Source organism: Saccoglossus kowalevskii, chromosome 22 (genome assembly GCF_978046115.1).
Source record: "Saccoglossus kowalevskii chromosome 22, keSacKowa6.1, whole genome shotgun sequence".
Lineage (NCBI taxonomy): Eukaryota > Metazoa > Hemichordata > Enteropneusta > Harrimaniidae > Saccoglossus > Saccoglossus kowalevskii.
In genome coordinates this window covers 20,925,597-20,950,954 of record NC_140662.1, presented here as the reverse complement: position 1 = coordinate 20,950,954, position 25,358 = coordinate 20,925,597, and the positions used below count along the sequence as shown (strand labels likewise).

General features: G+C 37.1%; 1 protein-coding gene across 1 annotated transcript in view; it reads left to right on the top strand.

Annotated features, from left to right (window-relative positions):
• The window catches only part of LOC102809697 (acyl-CoA dehydrogenase family member 11-like), a 28,083-nt gene extending 9,851 nt beyond the window's left edge, over positions 1 to 18,232 (top strand). The window contains exons 8-19 of the mRNA XM_085495709.1: positions 838 to 972; positions 1,571 to 1,690; positions 3,299 to 3,373; positions 3,825 to 3,963; positions 9,936 to 10,043; positions 10,512 to 10,610; positions 10,837 to 10,903; positions 11,090 to 11,175; positions 12,532 to 12,600; positions 14,480 to 14,634; positions 16,289 to 16,405; positions 17,675 to 18,232. Coding sequence (XP_085351835.1) covers positions 838 to 972; positions 1,571 to 1,690; positions 3,299 to 3,373; positions 3,825 to 3,963; positions 9,936 to 10,043; positions 10,512 to 10,610; positions 10,837 to 10,903; positions 11,090 to 11,175; positions 12,532 to 12,600; positions 14,480 to 14,634; positions 16,289 to 16,405; positions 17,675 to 17,887 — 1,383 coding nt within the window. The 3' untranslated portion in view covers positions 17,888 to 18,232. The remainder of the gene's footprint in view (positions 1 to 837; positions 973 to 1,570; positions 1,691 to 3,298; positions 3,374 to 3,824; positions 3,964 to 9,935; positions 10,044 to 10,511; positions 10,611 to 10,836; positions 10,904 to 11,089; positions 11,176 to 12,531; positions 12,601 to 14,479; positions 14,635 to 16,288; positions 16,406 to 17,674) is intronic.
• The last annotated feature ends 7,126 nt before the right edge of the window (positions 18,233 to 25,358 follow it).

Sequence of the window (25,358 nt, the reverse complement as noted above, 5' to 3'; positions counted from 1 at the left end):
AGAAACCTTGTAAACATTATGGTAATGTATGAACAACCACAATTATATGGAAATGCCAACCATATACTTTTATACAAAGAAACCTTGTAAACATTATGGTAATGTATGAACAGCCACAATTATATGGAAATGCCAACCATATACTTTTATACAAAGAAACCTTGTAAACATTATGGTAATGTATGAACAACCACAATTATATGGAAATGCCAACCATATACTTTTATACAAAGAAACCTTGTAAACATTATGGTAATGTATGAACAGCCACAATTATATGGAAATGCCAACCATATACTTTTATACAAAGAAACCTTGTAAACATTATGGTAATGTATGAACAACCACAATTATATGGAAATGCCAACCATATACTTTTATACAAAGAAACCTTGTAAACATTATGGTAATGTATGAACAGCCACAATTATATGGAAATGCCAACCATATACTTTTATACAAAGAAACCTTGTAAACATTATGGTAATGTATGAACAGCCACAATTATATGGAAATGCCAACCATATACTTTTATACAAAGAAACCTTGTAAACATTATGGTAATGTATGAACAACCACAATTATATGGAAATGCCAACCATATACTTTTATACAAAGAAACCTTGTAAACATTATGGTAATGTATGAACAGCCACAATTATATGGAAATGCCAACCATATACTTTTATACAAAGAAACCTTGTAAACAATATGGTAATGTATAAACAGCCACAATTATATGGAAATGCCAACCATATACTTTTACACGAAGTAAACATGTAGATGTTTGTGCTGCTCGTGTATGTCTCATTTATCAACACTATGCTTTTTTTGCAGGGTGTATATGCAAGATACAAAATGGGAACAGCAAGTGCAGTGAGTGAAAGGGCTGAAATGGCCGGAATGTTCGTCCAGCCGCTAGGGGACTTTGCATTGCGTGTACTGACAAGGTCAAATGTCACTTTATATTATGTTTGTATGGTGGTGAAGGTGGCTGAAGCTGCCTGGAATTGAAAAACAATTACGATAGCGAGCTAGTTGATTTCAAAATCGAAGTACTTCTTGTAATCTGTTTTGAATGTCTGGAATGAGCAGCAAAATTAAATTTGTCATGAAAAATTGTATTACTTAAACAATGGGTCACATGACTTAAAGTAGTGCAAACATTGTGATTGACTATGGTGTTGGATTTTATTTTGGAAAGAGTTCCTTTTGTACCCCCCCCATCCCTAACCCTACCCTCCAGCACTCCCCATTTAATTGTACATGCCCTAAGGACAGCTATAGTTATCTAGAGGGGGCATATACAAATGAATTGGGTAACTGGGAGTAAGTGTTAGGGTTAGGGATGGGTGGTACAAAAAGAACTCTTGCCTTTATTTTATATAAAAAACATTCAGGCCTTCATGAAAAAGATTGTGATATTTATTTTATTCAAGATCTATGTATTTATAGTGAATGAAATGACAAAATAGATTTATTTATATGAAGAATCTGTTAAATTGTTTAATTTACTACTGATTACATGTGAATGTTCCATAGGTTGGACTCTGAAATTAACTGCAATAAGATTTCATCAGTGGACGATATCCAACCTGTTTTGGACCCTTATGCCAAATCACCAAAAGGTCAAGAAATATACAATAGGATCAAACGGTTTATGAAGGAACATGTCTACCCGGCTGAAAAGGTACATTAATCATAAAACTGTATTTCATAGACATTTAGAAATATTTATAAAACAAAGAAAGAACTGTTTTTGAGTATAAAAATGTCAGTCTTGGACTAAACTCATTATTTATGTGCCTTATTTTTAAATTTATGCCTACTCTAATTGTGGTGTGAGACCTATCCTCGAGGGCGGAGCTACGTCACAAGATGTTCCACGTTGCTAAGACGAGCACCACTGTACATGCATTTCTATGGGCTCTGTGCGCACTGCTGTGGAATGCCGGTCGAGCCGGTGAAAATTCGAGAAAACAACACAAACTCAACTTTGAAGTAACCCTGAACAACCAAATTTATATACGTTACACACGTAGGGCTAATCTTGTTACACTGTTCAGAGGAGTCTCAACAATCATCCCAAAGTACCGTTTTCTGTGAGTTTTGGGCCTTTGTTTTCACCGCCGCGGGTTGCCAGGCGGTGAAAATGCCCAGATGTCCGCCCCCGAGAATGCTATTCAGTAGTGGTAGAGCGCCCTCTAGTGTCGGAAAGAGTAAAACTGCAAATTTTTCTGATTTTCCGCCCTTCAATTTTGCAGACATAGAATGGAATTATGCTAGCAATGATCTGTTATACCAATTAGACACCATCAAATTTGATGTCAAAATTTGCTTACAGTATTTTGCATTCTTCTATAAATTGTGTATATTCTCAAGACGGACATTTTCACCACCTAGCAACCATCACAGCGAAAACAAAGGTCGAAAACTCTTAGAAACCTGTACTCTGGGATAGTTGTTGAGTGTAACTAAATTACCCCTACATGTGCAATATATATAAATTTGGTTGCTCATGATTAATTCAAAGTTGAGTTTGTGCCGTTTCTTCAACTTTAGCCTTGTTCACCGGCTCTTTGACCTGCGTTCCACAGCAGCTTGTAGAAATACATGGTACAGTGGTGCGCGTCTTAGCAGTGTGGAGCGTAATGTGACGTAACTCCGCCCGAGGATTCAACCAAATAACATAATTTTCCATTATCTCTTTAATTATTGAAAATGATTATTCAAGTTATTCTGAAAGTTGTCAAAAGTTGGTCTTGGTGTTCAACGGATTAAAACAAGTTGATGACTTGAAAATGGCTTTCAACAAATTTTGCTGTCAGTGAAACAAATTAATGAGCACCATTGCCAGTCTTGATTCCAATTTTAATGGGATGGTTGTATCCCCACATGTGCAGGATTTCTGTCGATAAAAGTGATTTTTCCACAATGCAATCTACTCTCTCAGTGAAAAGCATGAATGCAAGTTTTGATCTCGCCGTGATGTGCATTAAAAATACAGATGTTGACTTCTTAGAGTCTGTTGATGCATTGCAATTATCGCAGGAATCTACTGTAGATACCATGGTAACTAAAAAAAACATGGTTAAACCTTGGTCGTGTCTTTGTTTTATACACGTTAATCTGTGCAACAATCAAAGTTTCCTTAGTATAGGGCTCACACTCACACGCAATATGACGACTCCCGCCCTTTAATGAAACCACGATTATTTTTTACTGCTACCGAGTAAATGAAAGAATGCAGCATTGTATGCAGTGTAATACTTGTTACAATTGAATCATTTCTCACCAGGTGTTTGGAGAAGAGTTACAGAATACCGGTACAACAACAAAGTGGTTTATACCAAAAGTACTCTGTGAGCTAAGGGTGGGTATTTTAAACTTTCATTTTGACTATAGAATTGATCTAGAATAATGTCTCGTAATGTTTCCCATCAGTGCACAGGTAAGATTATACTGCTGTACCTTTCTGCGTCAGTGCTGTGTCAATAAAATATTTTAATGAGAAAAATATTAAAATTCATTTTCACTTTGTCTGTATCATCGTAGGTGAAAGGTAAGGTATATGAGGGGTTGTTAATTTTTTGTGGTTACAATAACAGATGTTATCCAATTTCTTTCAAACTTGGATATTATATATCACCCCATTTAGGGATCTCAACCTAGTTATATTAAGGTACATGTTCTATGTATATTTTTCAAGATATTCATTAAATTTTACCTAAAATTGTCATCTTGTGCTTACAATCAATTTTCAACACATAGGGTAATTACCTTAATTTGTCCACTTATGAGGGCATTGTTTTGTTTTCCTCTAGGCAAAAGCCAAGAAAGAAGGATTATGGAATCTATTTTTTCAGCCAATCAGTGGATTGACACAACTAGATTATGCACAGATTGCTGAAGAGCTTGGTAGAAGTCCTATTGGTCCTGCAACATTTAACTGCAGTGCACCATGTAGGTATCCCAGGTGCACATTTCGAATATTACCTTTGTAAAAGACTATTGGCAATGATACAATGCCTGTGACTTATTTGATGTGCCATCTAAATGATAATCTTCACACATAATGGTCTTGACATGGTTGGTTGATTGGTTGGCCACTGAGATAATGGCCTTTACTTGGTTGGTTGGTTGGTTGGCCACTAAGATAATGGTCTTCACCTAGTTGGTTGGTTGGCCACTAAGATAATGGCCTTCACTTAGTTGGTTGGTTGACCACTGAGATAATGGCCTTCACTTGCTTGGTTGGCCTCTAAGATAATGGCTTTTACTTACTTGGTTGGTTGACCACTAAGATAATAGCCTTTACTTAGTTGGTTTGTTGACCACTAAGATAATGGCCTTTACTTACTTGGTTGGTTGGCCACTAAGATAATAGCCTTTACTTAGTTGGTTGGTTGGCCACTAAGATAATGGCCTTCACTTGCTTGGTTGGCCACCAAGAAAATGATATTTACTTGGTTGGTTGGTGGGCCACTAAGATAACGGCCTTCACTTGCTTGGTTGGTTGGCCACTGAGATAATGGCCTTCACTTGCTTGGTTGGTTGGCCACTGAGATAATGGCCTCCACTTGCTTGGTTGGCCACTAAGATAATGGCCTTTACTTACTTGGTTGGCCACTAAGATAATGGCCTTCACTTGGTTGCTTGGTTGGCCACTAAGATAACGGCCTTCACTTGCTTGGTTGGTTGGCCACTAAGATAACAGCCTTCACTTGCTTGGTTGGTTGGTTGGCCACTAAGATAACGGCCTTCACTTGCTTGGTTGGCCACTAAGAGAATGGCCTTCACTTGGTTGGTTGGTTGGCCACTAAGATAATAGCCTTTACTTAGTTGGTTTGTTGGCCACTAAGATAATGGCCTTCACTTAGTTGGTAGGTTGGCCACTGAGATAATGGCCTTCACTTGGTTGGTTGGTTGGCCACTAAGATAATGGCCTTCACTTGCTTGGTTGGTTGGCCACTAAGATAATGGCCTTCACTTGCTTGGTTGGCCACTAAGATAATGGCCTTTACTTACTTGGTTGGTTGGCCACTAAGATAATGGCCTTTACTTACTTGCTTGGTTGGCCACTAAAATAATGACCTTTACTTAGTTGGTTTGTTGGCCACTAAGATAATGGTCTTTACTTAGTTGGTTTGTTGGCCACTAAGATAACGGCCTTCACTTGCTTGGTTGGCCACCAAGATAATGATATTTACTTGGTTGGTTGGTTGGCCACTAAGATAATAACCTTTACTTGCTTGGTTGGCCACCAAGATAATGATATTTAATTGGTTGGTTGGGTGGCCACTAAGATAATGGCCTTCACTTGCTTGGATGGCCACCAAGATAATGACCTTTACTTAGTTGGTTGGTTGGTTGGTTGTTGGTTGGTTGGTTGGTCACATGATAATGGACTTCACTTGGTTGGTTGGTTGGTTGGCCACTAAGATAAAGGCCTTCACTTGCTTGGTTGGCCACCAAGATAATGACCTTTACTTAGTTGGTTGGATGGCCACTAAGATAATGGCCTTCACTTGCTTGGTTGGCCACCAAGATATTGACCTTTACTTAGTTGGTTGGTTGGTTGGTTGGTTGGCCACTAAGATAATAGCCTTTACTTAGTTGGTTGGATGGCCACAAAGATAATGGCCTTCACTTGCTTAATTGGCCACCAAGATAATGACCTTTACTTAGTTGGTTGGTTGGTTGCCCACTAAGATAATGGCCTTCACTTGCTTGGTTGGCCACCAAATAATGACCTTTACTTAGTTGGTTGGTTGGTCACCATGATAACTAAGATAATGGCCTTCACTTGCTTGGTTGGTTGGCCACTAAGATAATGGCCTTCACTTGCTTGGTTGGCCACTAAGATAATGGCCTTTACTTACTTGGTTGGTTGGCCACTAAGATAATGGCCTTTACTTACTTGCTTGGTTGGCCACTAAAATAATGACCTTTACTTAGTTGGTTTGTTGGCCACTAAGATAATGGTCTTTACTTAGTTAGTTTGTTGGCCACTAAGATAACGGCCTTCACTTGCTTGGTTGGCCACCAAGATAATGATATTTACTTGGTTGGTTGGTTGGCCACTAAGATAATGGCCTTCACTTGCTTGGTTGGCCACCAAGATAATGATATTTACTTGGTTGGTTGGGTGGCCGCTAAGATAATGGCCTTCACTTGCTTGGATGGCCACCAAGATAATGACCTTTACTTAGTTGGTTGGTTGGTTGGTTGTTGGTTGGTTGGTTGGTCACCATGATAATGGACTTCACTTAGTTGGTTGGTTGGTTGGCCACTAAGATACTGGCCTTCACTTGCTTGGTTGGCCACCAAGATAATGACCTTTATTTATTTGGTTGGTTGGCCACTAAGATAAAGGCCTTCACTTGCTTGGTTGGCCACCAAGATAATGACCTTTACTTAGTTGGTTGGATGGCCACTAAGATAATGGCCTTCACTTGCTTGGTTGGCCACCAAGATATTGACCTTTACTTAGTTGGTTGGTTGGTTGGTTGGTTGGTTGGCCACTAAGATAATGGCCTTTACTTGCTTGGTTGGCCACTAAGATAATAGCCTTTACTTAGTTGGTTGGATGGCCACAAAGATAATGGCCTTCACTTGCTTAATTGGCCACCAAGATAATGACCTTTACTTAGTTGGTTGGTTGGTTGCCCACTAAGATAATGGCCTTCACTTGCTTGGTTGGCCACCAAATAATGACCTTTACTTAGTTGGTTGGTTGGTCACCATGATAACTAAGATAATGGCCTTCACTTGCTTGGTTGGTTGGCCACTAAGATAATGGCCTTCACTTGCTTGGTTGGCCACTAAGATAATGGCCTTTACTTACTTGCTTGGTTGGCCACTAAAATAATGACCTTTACTTAGTTGGTTTGTTGGCCACTAAAATAATGACCTTTACTTAGTTGGTTTGTTGGCCACTAAGATAATGGTCTTTACTTAGTTAGTTTGTTGGCCACTAAGATAACGGCCTTCACTTGCTTGGTTGGCCACCAAGATAATGATATTTACTTGGTTGGTTGGTTGGCCACTAAGATAATGGCCTTCACTTGCTTGGTTGGCCACCAAGATAATGATATTTACTTGGTTGGTTGGTTGGCCACTAAGATAATGGCCTTCACTTGCTTGGTTGGCCACCAAGATAATGATATTTACTTGGTTGGTTGGGTGGCCGCTAAGATAATGGCCTTCACTTGCTTGGATGGCCACCAAGATAATGACCTTTACTTAGTTGGTTGGTTGGTTGGTTGTTGGTTGGTTGGTTGGTCACCATGATAATGGACTTCACTTAGTTGGTTGGTTGGTTGGCCACTAAGATACTGGCCTTCACTTGCTTGGTTGGCCACCAAGATAATGACCTTTATTTATTTGGTTGGTTGGCCACTAAGATAAAGGCCTTCACTTGCTTGGTTGGCCACCAAGATAATGACCTTTACTTAGTTGGTTGGATGGCCACTAAGATAATGGCCTTCACTTGCTTGGTTGGCCACCAAGATATTGACCTTTACTTAGTTGGTTGGTTGGTTGGTTGGTTGGCCACTAAGATAATGGCCTTTACTTGCTTGGTTGGCCACTAAGATAATAGCCTTTACTTAGTTGGTTGGATGGCCACAAAGATAATGGCCTTCACTTGCTTAATTGGCCACCAAGATAATGACCTTTACTTAGTTGGTTGGTTGGTTGCCCACTAAGATAATGGCCTTCACTTGCTTGGTTGGCCACCAAATAATGACCTTTACTTAGTTGGTTGGTTGGTCACCATGATAATGGCTTTACTTGGTTGGCCACCAAGGTATTGGCCTTTACTTGGTTGGTTGGCCACTAAGATAATGACCTTTACTTAGTTGGTTGGTTGGTCATCATGATAATGGCCTTACTTGGTTGACCACTAAGATAAAGACCTTTACTTGGTTGGTTGTTTGGCCACCAAGATATTGGCCTTGACTCAGTTGGCTGGTTGGTTGGCCATCAAGATAATGGCATTGACTTGGTTGGTTGGCCACCAAGATAATAGCATTGACTTGGTTGGTTTGTTGGTCACCAAGATAATAGCATTGTCTTGGTTGATTTGTTGGCTACCAAGATAATGACATTGACTTAGTTGGTTGGTTGGCCACCAAGATAATGACATTGACTTAGTTGGTTGGTTGGCCACCAAGATAATAGCATTGACTCGGTTGGTTTGTTGGTTGGTTGGCCACCAAGATAATGCCATTGACTTAGTTGGTTGGGTGGCCACCAAGATAATGCCATTGACTTAGTTGGTTGGGTGGCCACCAAGATAATGACATTGACTTGGTTGGTTTGTTGGTTGGTTGGTTTGCTACGAAGATAATGCCATTGACTTAGTTGGTTGGTTGGTTGGCCACCAAGATAATAGCATTGACTTGGTTGGTTTGTTTGTTGGTTGGTTGGTTGGTTTGCCACCAAGATAATGCCATTGACTTAGTTGGTTGGGTGGCCACCAAGATAATGACATTGACTTAGTTGGTTGGTTGGCCACCAAGATAATAGCATTGACTTGGTTGGTTTGTTGGTTGGCCACCAAGATAATGCCATTGACTTAGTTGGTTGGTTGGCCACCAAGATAATGCCATTGACTTGGTTGGTTGGCCACCAAGATAATAGCATTGACTTGGTTGGTTTGTTGGTTGGTTGGCCACCAAGATAATGCCATTGACTTAGTTGGTTGGTTGGCCACCAAGATAATAGCATTGACTTGGTTGGTTTGTTTGTTTGTTGGTTGGTTGGTTGGTTTGCCACCAAGATAATGCCATTGACTTAGTTGGTTGGGTGGCCACCAAGATAATGACATTGACTTAGTTGGTTGGTTGGCCACCAAGATAATAGCATTGACTTGGTTGGTTTGTTGGTTGGTTGGTTGGTTGGTTGGCCACCAAGATAATGCCATTGACTTAGTTGGTTGGTTGGCCACCAAGATAATGCCATTGACTTAGTTGGTTGGTTGGCCACCAAGATAATAGCATTGACTTGGTTGGTTTGTTGGTTGGTTGGTTGGCCACCAAGATAATGCCATTGACTTAGTTGGTTGGTTGGCCACCAAGATAATAGCATTGACTTGGTTGGTTTGTTTGTTTGTTGGTTGGTTGGTTGGTTTGCCACCAAGATAATGCCATTGACTTAGTTGGTTGGGTGGCCACCAAGATAATGACATTGACTTAGTTGGTTGGTTGGCCACCAAGATAATAGCATTGACTTGGTTGGTTTGTTGGTTGGTTGGTTGGTTGGTTGGCCACCAAGATAATGCCATTGACTTAGTTGGTTGGTTGGCCACCAAGATAATGCCATTGACTTAGTTGGTTGGTTGGCCACCAAGATAATAGCATTGACTTGGTTGGTTTGTTGGTTGGTTGGTTGGCCACCAAGATAATGCCATTGACTTAGTTGGTTGGTTGGCCACCAAGATAATAGCATTGACTTGGTTGGTTGGTTTGTTTGTTTGTTGGTTGGTTGGTTTGCCACCAAGATAATGCCATTGACTTAGTTGGTTGGGTGGCCACCAAGATAATGACATTGACTTAGTTGGTTGGTTGGCCACCAAGATAATAGCATTGACTTGGTTGGTTTGTTGGTTGGTTGGTTTGCCACCAAGATAATGCCATTGACTTAGTTGGTTGGGTGGCCACCAATGATAATGACATTGACTTGGTTGGTTGGTTGACCACCCAGTTAATGGCATTGACTTAGTTAATAGGATAATAGTCTTACTTGGTTGGTTGTTGGATGGATGGTGGGTTTTACTTCTTGGTTGGTTTGGCCATCTGAACAGTGACACTGACTTTTCCTGGTTGGTCATACTGACAATGGTATTATTCTTCTTGTTCTGCCACACATGGCTGAAGGCGTTCTCATTGATTTAAAACACTTTCTCGAAATCATGTTGTTTCAAATTACAGGTGCTCCAGACATTGAAATGATAGATCAGTGTGGTACTGATGAACAAAAGAGAAAATGGATGCAACCATTACTGGATGGGGAAGTAACATCAGCATTAGCTATGACTGGTATATATTCATTAGTCAAAATGAAAACTTGTTGGTTGTAAAACAGATATGCAATTCATTTATTGTGTTTTCACGCATGTAGGTTTATGCAACTCTGTACTGCCTGAGTCCATACTTTGCGGTTTTCTCATGATAAATTAATGATTACCCAGTATTGCCTGCATTTAGTAATAATGAGATATTATAGTGCAAAATGGCAATGAAAAATGTTTTGTGTCATGCAAACGTTTGTATCCAGTATTGAGATTCTATATCAATCAAAATCAAAGTAAAGACATAATGTGACACTATTTTACAGTACTAATTCATCTATAAAATCGTCTTTGATTCCAGTCAATTGTAAATGCAGTACTTTTTATACTTGGTAAAACAAGTTTCCTGCAATTACGCAATAACACGACTAGTTTAAGTATGGAAAATTGTGTGAAATGCCAAGATAATTATAATGCTCAATGTTATTGATTTCAGAGCCAGATGTTGCATCTAATGATCCAACCAATTTAAAATGTTCAATTAAACGAGTTGGTGAAAACTATGTTATAAATGGAACAAAATGGTGGATTACAGGTAAATCTCCACGGCAACAACAAGCATTATTTATTATTTGATGTAGGCTATTTATTTATAGTGTAAATACAACCTGGCCGTTAAACTCAGTGAGTTTACTGTGCACCATGGTCACACGTATCATTGCAAGGCGAGTGACTGTTTATATGTGGTGTCATAAATAAATAATTTTTATTTCTGTGCAAAATGTTTTTTTCTACATATACGCTTATTACTTATTTTAAAGGTGCTGGTGATCCAAGACTACAATTTGTTTTTGTGATGGGCAAAACAGGAGACGATACTTTACCAAGGTACTGTTTTAAAGTAAAATATATATATTGAAATTGTCATACCACTCATTTCCAGTAGATTATAGACACTAGTCTTCGTAGTCTATAATTTACTGAAGGTTTGAGAGGTTATTTTTCTTGCATTGATTTTATTACTACATTTAAATATAACTACATTTAAATAATTTATTATAATCATTTTTGCAGACATAAAAGACACAGCATAGTAATTGTACCGGTTGATACGCCTGGTTTTAAGATTGGACGATCTTTACATATTATTGGTTATGAAGGTATTGTAAAAGTATGACACAATTGGTCGAAATAATTATCTCATTTGCATAAATTAATATTCATGAGCAATGAAAACCTCGTCTTTTCAGTAAAATTGGGCCAAAATGCTTTCCAATACATGATAGTTCTAAATTGACTGATTTTATAGTTACGAGCTGAAAGAATGATGTAAAGGTGTTTTTTGAAACGCGCTTTTGATAAAGGTAACCTTTACCCTGATCATAGCAAGTTACGAAATTCATGGAGAATGCAGAGGCACGTTTATATTTCACTTTAGTGCTATTGCTCAAAATGTTTTCAGTGACTTTTCAGTGACAAGTTACCTAATTAGTATGCATTTTGAGAAATTGCATGCGCATTTTGAACTGAAACAATTTTGAACACAATAAAATCACGCATAGAACTCGGGCTCCAGCAAGATACTGTGGTGTCAAATTGGTTGTCGGTTGAATTGTATTGCAAAAGACATAATTTTAGAGCCTGCATTTTTCTATGAAATGTTTCTGAGTTTTGTTGAGGATTATTCTGTAACAAAATCGCTGAAATTATTTCATATGTTCGTAAAAGGGGCGTTGATGCTTTGGCGATGGTCTACAGACGACTGACTTCAAAATGTCTCATTCAGATCGGATGGTGTCTTCTCGTGCCAATCCCCCTGTGTTATCCATTAAATGATCAAATGGAATAATTAATTGCACATAATACATGACAATTGTAGTGTTGTTGTCTAGATGAATTTTCAATGTTTTTAAGACCTGTAGAATAGAATATAATAGAATTCTTTATCAATACCATAAAGATAATGTGACATTTCTTTTTTGGTAAAAAACAGTACGTTAATAAAGGTTTTATACAATTTTATTGACTGAAAAATACATAAAATTGTACGAACATATTCACATGTATTTTATGACTACCTGGTAGTGTTATAATGTATATTTTTGTATAATAATGCATAATATTGATGAATGACGAATTCAGTGACCCTCAGCGTAGGCCCAAAATTATTGGAAATGCTGTCAACATAAACAATGTTACTTGTTTGCATATACCGGTAGTGTTATTTGTTTGTGCAGCATTTAAACTTACCAGTGAATAGAAATTAATTTACATCACCTGGTTCTAGACTGTAGTATGTGAGATGGCTAATAAGTTAAAATTACCAGTGAATTATTGTTAATTACGCGCATCAATTTCAAGTAATACAAGTGTGAGGATCATTCCATGAATAGCACTTGTATCAATTAATTAAGTACATCTCGATGTAAATTGTATAAGAAACGGAGATTCGTCACCATGGTTTTGTCACAAATATAATTTCAATGTGTAAATTTATGATTTACTTTAAATTTCAGATGTTCCATTTGGTCATATGGAATTACATTTTAACGATGTAAGAGTACCATTATCAAATATATTACTTGGTAGGTTATTTATATTTTTTAGATTTCACATTAACCTGTTCACATCCAATATAAATTCATCTTCCATAAAATAAGCCCAGGTATATGTTGTATATTTGTGTATTGTCTATAAATTACCTACAAGTTCAACAAAAGTACTGATGTGCACATCTCAGATTTCTTTTTAGCTCCGCTGTCGACTTTGTTGATCGGAGCTTATCATATGAGTGATTGTCTGTCGTCGTCTGTCGTCTGGCATCTGGCATCCGGCATCCAGCATCCAGCGTCATCCGCATCAACTTTTTACTTTGTCAACTTCTTTGTGAAAATTCTTATTCCTTTGATACCCGGTACTTGATGTATATGTACCGTGGGCAAACTTCTCTTAGATATCATGATGATATCTTCAATTCTCTAATTTTGATGAGTAATTTTGGTAAAAAAAATTATATTTTCAACTTCTTGTTATACATTATATATAAGTACCGGTACTACATATAACTGCTACAGATAGACTTCAGTTCTTTAATTGAAAAGTACATTGCTAACAGCGGAGCTTTCTCAATCGAGAGGCTACTTGTTTTTTCATATCATCAGTGTTAGATAATTTGTGAGTTTTTTTCCAGGATTTGATTTTAGACTGAATACACCAATAACAATGTTTGACATTACCCTGTGTTCTTCATCCTGCCAAAGTACAAGTCACTCGCATTTTTAGAATTTAAACTTAATTAATTACGTAAATTACGTAACATGATGCTCTTTATTACCTCTTGTTTACTATAGTTGTAATATTGTATTTTATAGTTTACACAAATGTAAGCACAAAAATAATGAGTATGAGTTCAACTAAGCTAATATATTCCCTAAAATCGCTGTTTAGAGCAATAATGTCAATAATATGAACAAACATTTCCAACAAACTAGCTAAATGAGTATTGAGTTAGGGACGACGTCAAAAGATCGATGTCGGATAAAAAACTTAATTCCTTTAGTTTTTTTCCAAACCCCCCTACCCCCCACTGAAACTTAATTGATAAATATTGGTCATGGCGTCAGATTAAATTCACCATTAAATACAAATTGATAATCGGACAGTAATATTGCAGCAGTTGGTTGTCGGGTGGGTGTAAACAAATTTTACAAATGCACCTCATTTGACGCACAGATTTACACTCAAACCAAACCATTTTTCTGTTTTTTTTCCCTTTTCGGTTATGTCTGTTCATAATTAGATAGAAAAAAAACGAACTACAAATACTCGAAGATTTTTTTGACTTCATTAAAAAATAAAATCGTTTTTGTAGGATGGAAACTTTTTGAGGTCAAAACCCCCCACCCCCAAACTAAAGGAAATAAGTTTTTTTATCCGACATCGATCTTTTGACGTCGTCCCTTAAACAGATGTTATTATTGGAGATTTTGAGTAACAACTCTTTAATGACTATTAATACCGTATATCAGAGGTACATTACTTAGGGTTTGTAACTACGGTGACATGATACCAAGATCCCGTCACAATCTCGCTCTCGCATAAGCGTTCCAACTCAGAAAAAATGCGAATGCGCATGCCCGAGGTAACTAGGATACTGGGATGTCCAGGTGGATCAAAAAAGCTGCCCACGATATGACAGATTACGAGAACTATATTTTCTGTACATTTTCGATGTATTACATTTTTCACTATGATGGTGACAAGAAAAGTTTATTTTTTTCATTACAAACCTTGAACATTGATATGCGTCATGTCAGAAGGTCGTAGCCTCAGTCTCGCTATCTACGAGAAGAGACTTGAATGGGATCTTGACATGATGTCACCATACAGTACAATGCGAGTTGCAAACCCCAAGTAATGTACCTCTGCGTATATACAATATATTATGATGTTTATGTATATTAGATGAAGGAAGAGGATTTGAAGTAGTCCAGTCTAGACTTGGACCAGCAAGATTACAACATTGTATGCGACAAGTTGGAGTAGCAGAGCGGGTTTTGGAGATGATATGTGACAGAGCTCAATCAAGGTCAACATTTGGCAAGAGTCTGGCACAACAGGTATCAGAAATGTCTTGCTGACTACAAAGCTTATTTTTAGTCCTCGTTCGAACAAAGTTCAAAATGGGGACTTATAATTCGTTCTCTGTTCGTCCAGAGTCATATTTCAGAATCCTGTGGACCAAATCTGTTCATGTTTGCATGTGCAAAGTACTTTATCTGGGACATATGCACATGCAATGGTTTACTGATTCAATTCAATATGGCTGACTGGCAGCCATTTTGTTTTTGAAAAGTAATATTGTATGCATGCTTTGTCAGTTTTTGTTCAATTTGGTACGTGTTAGGATAGCCTACTGGTGGCCATCTTGCTTTTTGACCATACTACTATATCTCCAAGACTTAGGGATCATTTTCATTCGAATACATATTGGAATACATGTTCATGTCATTTTGTTCTATAATCAAATCAAAGATGTCCGACCGGCATCCATCTTGTTTTTTTGGAAATTGTGGTATCTTGGACAGGATTTGTCGGTTTATGCTCAAATTCGATACAACATTATACATGTTGAGATACATGTTCATGATGTATCATTTTGTGTTTGAATCCAAAATGACCAACTGGCAGCCATCTTGTTTTTAGCTTCACAGTCGTTGTGGAGCTGTTCATATAGGTGATTGTTCTTCTGTCCGCCATTTGTCATCAATTGCATTTTCGACTTCTTCTTGAAAACTTTGTTTTGTGATGATATCTTCAGTTCTTTATTTTTTGCAAATATTTTTGTCATTTTTATTAAATAATTTTATTTTCGACTTTGATACTTGGTACTTCGGGTAGACCTCTGTCAGATTTATTCATTTTCAGGCGAAAACTTGAACACTAAAAACCTGATTACTTTGGTATTTGAGGTGTATTAAAAATTTTTGAACAATTTGTTTTAAGTTAAATTCACATGCTCCTAACAACCAGAATCAAACTATTGTTTTGTGTGTTAACTGTCTGTTCTGTCTAGGTGTGCATTGGTATGACTTGGCTACGACAATGTTCTTGTAGGACAGCGGAACTATTTCGACCATCAGGTTGCTTGTTTCAAAATGTATTGTTGACAAGTTTTTTATCAAACAAATTCGGCAGCAAAGTTTATCATATGAGTGACTGTCCATCACCGTCGTTCGCATCAATTTTTTAGCTACACTGTCAAGCGGAGCTTGTATATGAGTTATTGTCTGTCGGAGTCCATCATCCACGTCTGCTTCAACTTTTTACTTTTTCGACTTCTTCTTGAAAACTACAAGGCTAATTGCTTTGATACTTGGTGTATAAGTATCTTGGGCAGACCTCTCTTAAATTTCATGATGATATATTTAATTCTTTAATTTTGATGAATATTTATGTAATTTTTTGGTAAAATGTGATATTTTGGACTGTTGAAATCCGCAAGTCCGATTGCTTTGATATTAAACATATAGGTACCTCAGGTAGACCTCTTTCAGATTTGTTCATTTTGTGATGATATCTTCAATTTCTATTGATACTAGACCAGCCAATTATTCACTCTTAAATCACTAACTATGCTTTTTGGGCCATGTTACTTAATTTTTGGCTTGAATAACATTTCCTCTAATTTCAACCATATGTATGTCGTTAGCAATGACTTGTTAAATTAAATTTTGTATTCTATTTATGACATTTATGGCTTTATCATTTCAGGGAGTTGTTCAACATCAAATTGCTGAATGTAGACTTGGAATTGAACAAATCCGATTGCTGATATTAAGAGCTGCCCATACTATGGATACATATGGATGTAAAGCAGCTAAGAAACAGGTAATGCAATCATTCAATTAATGTAGTCTCATATGCATCAACACATATAAACTCAAGCCTTTTTTCTTTCAGTTCACTTCCTTCATAGTTGTCTTGAAATGCTATTTCATCATCTATAAAATGAATACATTACCTGAAATGAGAGCAGAGAGCAGAGCTGGAAAATTAAAAAAAATACATTTGTATAATAAAATATATGCATTTTATTGGAGCCCTACAGCAAAAATAGCCATGTATACGCGTTCAACTCAAGCCAAGTTCGGCTCCAATTTAGCCCCGACATGGCCCAACCTTGTATACGCATCAGGTCTGACTATCGGAGTCCAAATCGCGCCCTCAATTGTCTTCAAGTACCCTCCCATTTCAATTATGACGGAGACCACATCGTTCGTAATTTCACGCAGTTTCCAACTTGACGAAGAGGTACGTTTGAATTTATGCAACAAAACTTGAAAGGATGACTAAACAGATCCAATGGAAATTGAAGAAACTTTTTTGAAGACACCAAAGATAAAAATCGTAGAAGCGGTCACAGTACGGTGACGTGTTCCAAGTAGGTTTAAGCTGACAAATAGCTGAAACACGTGTCACAACAGTTGAGCAATTACAAAATGGTAATTTTGCATGACAATAACTTAACCGAATAGGCTGTTACACATTTTAGCTGCTGTGTTTCCTGTTTATTCGAGATACTAGTATCTAAATCATAACACCCAGTGCATTGTCTTTTCTACCTCCATGCTCAGACTCGTGACTGTTTAATTTTGTTCTCCCACCTAAACAGCATCGTGCCATGTAAAGAAACAATACAAGCACGACACTAAACTTGTTTTCAGCCATGTTTTTTCATACTAATTATTAGAGGGCACTGTTCCGTTCAGCTCTGATCGAACTGAATTGAACTCTGGCAGATATCGGCTCACGTTCGGGCCCTGATCATGTCAACGCATTGGAGGTAATCTGTTAATCTGTGGGAGGAGCAGTAGTTCGGTTTCGATAGAATGCTGTTGTGTGAACATAGCATATATTAGGTAGGCAAATAGGTTTGGTGGGCAATTAGGGCTATGCAAAAAAAACAAATGTTAGCAGGAACAAATAAATCCAATTGTTCAATTTATGTAGAACAGTTATAACTTTGTGGAAAAATTGGTGCATGTATAATTAGTGTCATAATTTTGTAAATTTTTAGTAGTCTGATGAAGTATAATGTACTGAGTTGCGAGACAATTTTGTGCAAAGCTATCAAAATGCATGTTTGTTTTTTTTCAGATTGCTATGGCATTTGTTGCAACACCTCGCACAGTGAAAGATATCATAGATACAGCTATTCAGATTCATGGTGGTGCTGGTGTCTGCCAAGACTATCCTTTCTGGAAGATGTTTTCCCAGGCTAGAGCCATGCAGATATCTTATGGTTCTGATGAAGTACACCTCATGACCATTGCTAAAGATGAATTAAAACAACAGAAATCGCACCTTTAAGTCTCAGTATTCGATTTATAGTCAGATTCTGCAGTATATTGTCACCCTTATTAAGTGTGATAGATCTTAAAAACATAAGTATACAATATAGTTCCATAAACAGGAGAAAACATTTCCATAATTGCAACTTTATTCATCATATCATAATTGGTAAATTCAACAAGCAAATGTTGAATATTAATGTGCAATATGATTACTAAAAATAATTTGTAGCTTAGTGTTCTGCAAGATCTTGTGGAAAATTATAAAATGAACTACTTATCAAGAAAAAACAATTTTATAATTTCAAAAAAAGATTTTTATATTTTGTGAATTGTTAATATAATACAATTATATATGGAAACGTATTGGTGATAATGTTGTCTTTATTATTAAAAGGGAAGTCCGAGTAAACAACATATGCTCCCAGATGAAAGAGTTCCACAAGTGTAGGAGAATGCAATTTACAATTTTCATTTTTCATCAGTATTGTTAGTCCATCAACTGGATTCTCCAGCAGAGGATTGTGGGTAAAGTGTGACATAATAGCAACAGTTGTGAGAAATTTAAAAAATGATTTCATCTATAACGTTAAGCAAAAAAGACTGTTTTGTGTCGTGGCATAAAATTAGGGAATACATGTATACCATTATTGACTTTTGAGGGGAATAGAAATCAGTTGATTTGAGGGTGTAACAATTAGCGAGGGAGCAAGTAGTTTTTATGCTCTGAAAAAGTGAAGACCTTGATCGTACTTTAGTACTAAATCATTTTTGTTTGATTACCTAACATTTTTAGGTTCATGTGCTGCAAGTTACAGAGCACATACTTAAGCGGCCGTCCCTTAGCAAATGATTAAGCCAAGGTATTTTTGTCTGTTTTTACGCAATCTGGGAAGTTCAAATTACTAAACGACGAAGCTGAAATATCCAAGAACCAACACATATCAAAAATTATATCTCAAAAGTGAATATTCATGGTATATTTTAAGTCTAACCAAACTGCAAGTGGGAATTTGTTACTACTCTAAATATCCAAACATATTTTAGTATCAGGTAGTAATAACCTACCCCTCCAAAGGTAGGAGATCACTGGTAAGTTCAACATTGAAAAATATTGGCCTCAAAATTAAAAAAAAATATTTAGTTTGGTACACAGGGAATGATTTTATGTTACTGTGCTCAGTTATGTAATTGTATTAATAAACAAGATCAGAGAGTTGTTACTTCATCATTGAGGCAATTGTTTTCTGAGATATTGAAATGCAAATCCGTCTTTTTTCCCCATCCAACTTAATAGTCGTATTCAGCTTTTCCATGTTTGCTGCCCTCTGGAGGGTGTTCTAAATATAACGTTGTTTTATGTTACTAGTATACTTCATCCCGGTATCAATGCATGCGTGTTTGAACTGACGTCATTGATTGAATAACAAACGATAACTTCGCGTATCAACTACGTCACCAACGACAAGACTATTCACCACAGTTTCGAAATATTAGATAATGGGCACCGTATGTAGACAACATATTCTCATAACTTGTATACCGAATTTTAATAACCTCAAATTTCAATCAAAGATCTTTATATATTGGCCGTGAATATATTTACCAGTAATTGCAATAGAAATATGCAAATTCCTTAACCCTAGGCCCCCACAAAGTCGCATCGGTCAGTGAAAGAATCACAGCGAGTGGCGTTCGCTTTCCCCTTGTCTTGCCAACATCGTTCAGGGTATACGGAAGCAATCTCGAAACCTCTTTATCACTAGTCTGACGCATCAACCATGTTTTGGACCGAACATGTTTTATTGTAGTTATCATGATTTCCAAAATGTATATGTCCTGTCATGTTGCTGTAATTCACCGGCGAATAATAACGCATGGCAAATAGCACAGAGGCTCGTTACTAGTATTCTTGACAAGGTCGCGTGAGTTGCGCCCTCCGCGGTGCTCCAAACCCAACGCAGTGGTATATGATGTCGTTCGACCGGTGAGGGCGCCATTTACGCCTACATATTCTATGCGGGGTTCAACCCCAAAATATTTAGCCTATAAGTTCTTTTTCATCAAAAAATGTATAGGCTATAAAGGTAATAGTTATTATTGAGAACACATTTGTACGATTAACTTTTTTAACTTTTGTTCTGAAATAAATTTTTAAAAATATATGCATAAGCGCGTGTGTGAATTCTGAAAAAAAAACATGGTGACCCCCCCTATTCATGATATCAAAAACAGGGTGACCCCCATATTCGCAAAATAAAAAAACAGCGTAACCCCTCCCCCTACTGATCCACCGACCCACCCCAGGCCGAAGTAACTGTCCGTACCCTTAGATTAAATTGTCGTCTTATTTGGAGACTTTTCTCCAATAAATACAATACAGACTGTATTAATGCAATGTAATTATTTCATCATTAATTATTTATTATTATGCTGTGACGTAATAAATTAAAATATATAATAATTCTTAGTATTACACGTCTGGACTAAATATATCGTATATGTGCTGTACAAGATGGTCTGGGCATAGTGTTGGTGAGTGAAAAGTCGTTAATACGGCTATAAATAGACGGAAAATGCCTCTTGGTAGAATGTGACAAAATCATAATACGTGTGGTCTACACCATAACTCTCACAGACACCCATAACCTGTGGTTTTATATGGCACTACACAAAATGTTACGATCAGAGTGGGACTCGTTACCTCGCGTACCACGTGAACGCAGATACCACCAATGAAGTTAATCCCATCATGCAATTCGGGCCAAGTTCCGGTAACCACGAATGAGTTTTTGTTCTTATCGGCATGTGTGAATGTAACATCACTGGCATTCGAAGTTGATTGGTCAAAATGCAGAACGAAAAACTAAAATACGATTGGGATGCGATATAAATCCGATTATTTATTAAGCAAACAATACACATCAAATAACATAATTTTTTGTGACGACTGCTTATCTAGAATATACACATACAATGATTGTGATCATCGGTGTTATCACCATGACTCCTCTTACTATTATATCTTAAAGAATGAACTTTCAGTCGACATTGCATCACGTGAGTAATTGTTGTTATTCGATCAGAAATTTATTTATATCACAGTGATAATTTGTTTCTTACGCGTACTGCCCGAACACATAAAATAAAGATGTTTAACGCGAATTTCGTAACATTCACTGTACTTTATCAGCTAGCGATATTTCAATCTAAACGCCACAACTGCGAACGATAATGGTCACATGATCAATACTATTGTTGTTGTTAGATGACGTAGGTTAATATAGATACAGGATTATAATTAACTTAAAATAGTATAGTTGACTTCCTAGTACGTACTGTTTGAAGTCAATTACAAAACACAAAATAATATACATGTGTAGTTCAGTTCATCAAGCACGCGAGTTGTGCACACGTCAGTCAGGTGTCCGTTACGCCAATTTTTGAAGGGGAAGTTTTTGTCCTATTATATTGTTTCGTTTTTTAATGAGATAAGAGGAAAGTTGCTGCAGTGGACGCCCCAAACTTGTATTTAGTATAGAGGTGAGCTACTGGCTCGATCAGTGTATGTCAATGACTCGAATAGTCTAGTACAGGATTCATGTTTTTAAAAACGGACTCGTTATGTTTATCAGAGCTATAAATTTCAGTTCGAGTACGCAGAAAATATCGACAAGTGTAGGGCCTATGGTTCAAAACGCTCGTATGTTCATGTGGTTTGGGAGGAATTATGTAAGGGTTGTGACAATGTAGAGGTTCTTTTTAACTATTCACGGTCGCGAGATATTCTAAACCCAGTACATACTAACTTTGTAGTCGCCCGGGCCGTTATATAGGCAATGTAATGTAGATTATCTATGTGTAGGCTATGCGTGTCTACGCGAACAATAAAAAGACAACTTGAGTAAGATAATAATAAAAACCATTGATACTAAAATTGTACCCGTCTTTAATTTTAATAGTGAGGTGTAAAAAAGGTCAGGCAAAGGCCATGGCGTCGCACTGGGGTTAAAACATCGGGTGGGATTTGACAAACGCGAAATTATTTTAAGCGTAAGGCTGTGAAATACATTTTACCTGAAATTAATTTTCGCTGAAAAAACTCTTTAGGCGTTGTGTATTTATTTTCACTGATATATGACGAGTTGAAGGTATTGAGCCTACAATCAAATCAAAGCAACCAAATGTGATAATAATTTTATTTATATATGCAAAGCATTTATATTATCAGTACTTTCATATGAGTTTATTACGAGAATACCGCAAAGTTTTTTACGAAGGCAGTACGGTGACCGTATTAATCGATGCGACGGCATACTGTCTGAGTGCATACTTTGAGGTATCCTCGTAATAACCTTATTATTATACATCTTTTCTTTTCAAGGATACATCATGGGAATGCCGAAACCCAAAACGTTTAGAACAGAACAGAACAGTTTGTTTTTATTATTTAGAGAACGTTTACACGCGTAATTGTTCCATATTTAGGATTCGCGTTTCCTAATATGGTAGGATAAAAATATCCAGTGCAAATATCGCAACATTACGGCAAACTGTAACTTATGGCGCTACGGTGACAGTTGTATAATAATAATGATTATTAATACTATTTAAATCCATAATGTGTGGGTGAGTGGCGGTTAAATTCATGAAATGCTTAAAACTAACACTCATTAGAATAAGTCTTCATCTTTGCATTGCTTCTTCCGATAAAAGATATGAAATGGAAACGATGCATTGCCAAGGAAGGAATTTCAAGGATCCTTCTCCCTTTCACCACACGAGGGCGCTATTCCATATGAATCACGCAGGCCAGTCATCTCATGATGGAGCCCCACGGGAACATCTTCACATCGTACACAAATCCTGCGGTCATGAAGATAAGACGTACTACGTTGTTTACGAATTTCCCTAACGCACAATAATTTTCAAGGTAGTTCTTGAAAACACTCACGTAAGCCACGTTGTTGCATGTAGTCTGTACACAGAGTCGTAAAGTCAACTTCCGGGTCAAGCTACTGAGATCGTGAAAACGCTCGTCTTGCTCTCTGTTTACGTAAATCATCAGGGGTGGATCAATATTGTTGCTGGGGGGCCATTTTTGAAATTTTCACGTAGAGTGTATTTATATTTACAGATTTATGCTCTCCCCACAGACGTCATTGCGCAGACTCCAGTGTATCAGTATCTACAACATGTATGAATTCATATTATCAGGTTGATGTTTGAACTAGTGACAAGTCGCATTTCCAGTTGACAATAACCTTAATGATGGCCCAGACAAGGTGTGTTCAGTTTCAAGTCCAATCCAGTCCGAAAATGACGATGCCCTCGAACGCTGCATCGTAGAGGAACGGAAATTGGTTCCTTAGAGGGCTCGTAAAACGAAATCAGCGGCGGATACTGCTCGTAAATCCCGCCATAAACCCAATAACTACGACGATGACTTGCTGTTTGTTTTATAATAAAGGAGGACGTCCTTGTAACTGTTTACCTACTCGTCATTGTCCCTGAGTAGCAAGGATGTCACGTGGTAAGATATTTTTGGGGCGCCAACGAAAACCGTCAATATGAATTTTGTTTTGGTTTATTGTGGATTCTAATATTAAAATTTAAATAAAACTCGCGTGTTGACGTTTAAAACAATATGCAAGTTCAGAGATTTGCATAAATTCTGCATAACTTATCGGTAGGGTTTGGAGTTGGTGAAAGGTCAGTCGTTTTTTTTTTTTTTTTAATTCCTCACAGTTTGGAAATTTTGTTTCTTTCATGGAACTTTTCTGTCGCTTAACAACGACATTGATCTAATCAATTCATTTGAGCTCGAAGATTGATAATTCACTTGTTTCCTCACATGTGTGGTACGTTTTTACCTGGTCTGTCGGGTGCGAGAAGCTATAACGAAGTCTAGGCCAGCTGAATAGTAATTTACTAATATTCATACGAACTACAACACAAACTCTTTTTTAACTTATTACGCGATTGAGAAATTTATAATCTTCAATTCCTGCTTTAGACGGGATCTATGGTTATTGCAGGTGGCGGCCATTTATTTAGGCGGAGATGCGAGAATACCTCACGTATTCATGCAAATGTAAAATGGTAGGAAATCCCTTTCATATTGGTAACGTACTTGCAGCGATACTGGTCAAAGTTCACCGCCTCTGTGTATGTATCTATGTCAGTCATGTCGAACATGGTCGTTAATATAGTAGATGTAATACACCCATTGACGGCTCTAGATTGCGCTCGTTATGCAAAGTTATTATGCAAAGTGTGTTGCGCAATAAATCGCAACGATTAAAGCAGAAATGAGGCTAGTATCGAAGTAACATTTTTTTACACAATACTGTCACAGACAAATATATATACATAATAGCTAGAGTCAGTGGAATTATATTTTTAAAAAAATCACATTAATTTTATTTTACATTATAATTGAACAAAATCCGCACCGTTATCGATATCAAGTAACTGGTTCATTTTTTTTAAATCGGTAAATCATGAAAACGTTTTGTTGAAACAGAAATGATACTTAAAGCATTCGAGATAATTCTCTGGGGAGCACTTCGCTCAACATCGCATTCTTGTTTATATGATGGTTACTTTTATGATCTCTTTCTTTGAAATACAGCCTGAGCCTGGACAGTCTACGCTATAGACTGGAATCATATTTGCGTATATAATTTAGCTATTTTCCACTTGCTTCTAATATATTCAATTGTTTTAATCTTTTATCTGACATGTAGTGTACATTATAGACTACGTCATCACAGTGTGTGGTCTGAGATATTTGAAGGACGAAGCGGGGAGAAGCGACCACCTTACACCAAAGTGCCATTTCCGGCTGCCAAAGCTCCCCCTCATGGCACTGTGAGAAAATTCGCACGTCTTTGTGTGTTCAGTCAATTGTCATCCAATCACGCGGTGGTGAATGAGATCAGTCGTTTCCAACCAGAAAACAACATTTTATTTGTTGTGATCATCGTACTTATTTCAAAACCCCGTATATATATGAATATGTGATATGTATGCGATATATGTATCGTATTTTACTATTTTTGTTAAATATTTTCTTATTTCAAACTTTGCTATTTAGCTATAATTGTTGTTACAAATAAATCAACGACATATGTTCAATAATGGTCAATTCAGTGTAAGTTGTATTTGAGGGGTGGAGGGTTCGTAACACATTGAAGATAACATTTATATTATGAATAATTGTTTTTTCGTTCATCTTAATTATTGTTAAACTGAACATGTTTTTTTTTTTCCGGGCATCTTGACTTCTAGTTTTAGCGTACAAAAACTTGGTCACGTAATATCAAGTTCCGTCGCGATACGCCTCCCCATGGGCTCACGGGTTATTTCTACACAACGAACGATTACATTACATTACACGAACCTATAGTGTACTGTAATAGCCACTGTGGGGGTCTGTGGCTCTTTGATGTGGTTTTAGCACACGTGCAAAAAATCATCATTTATAC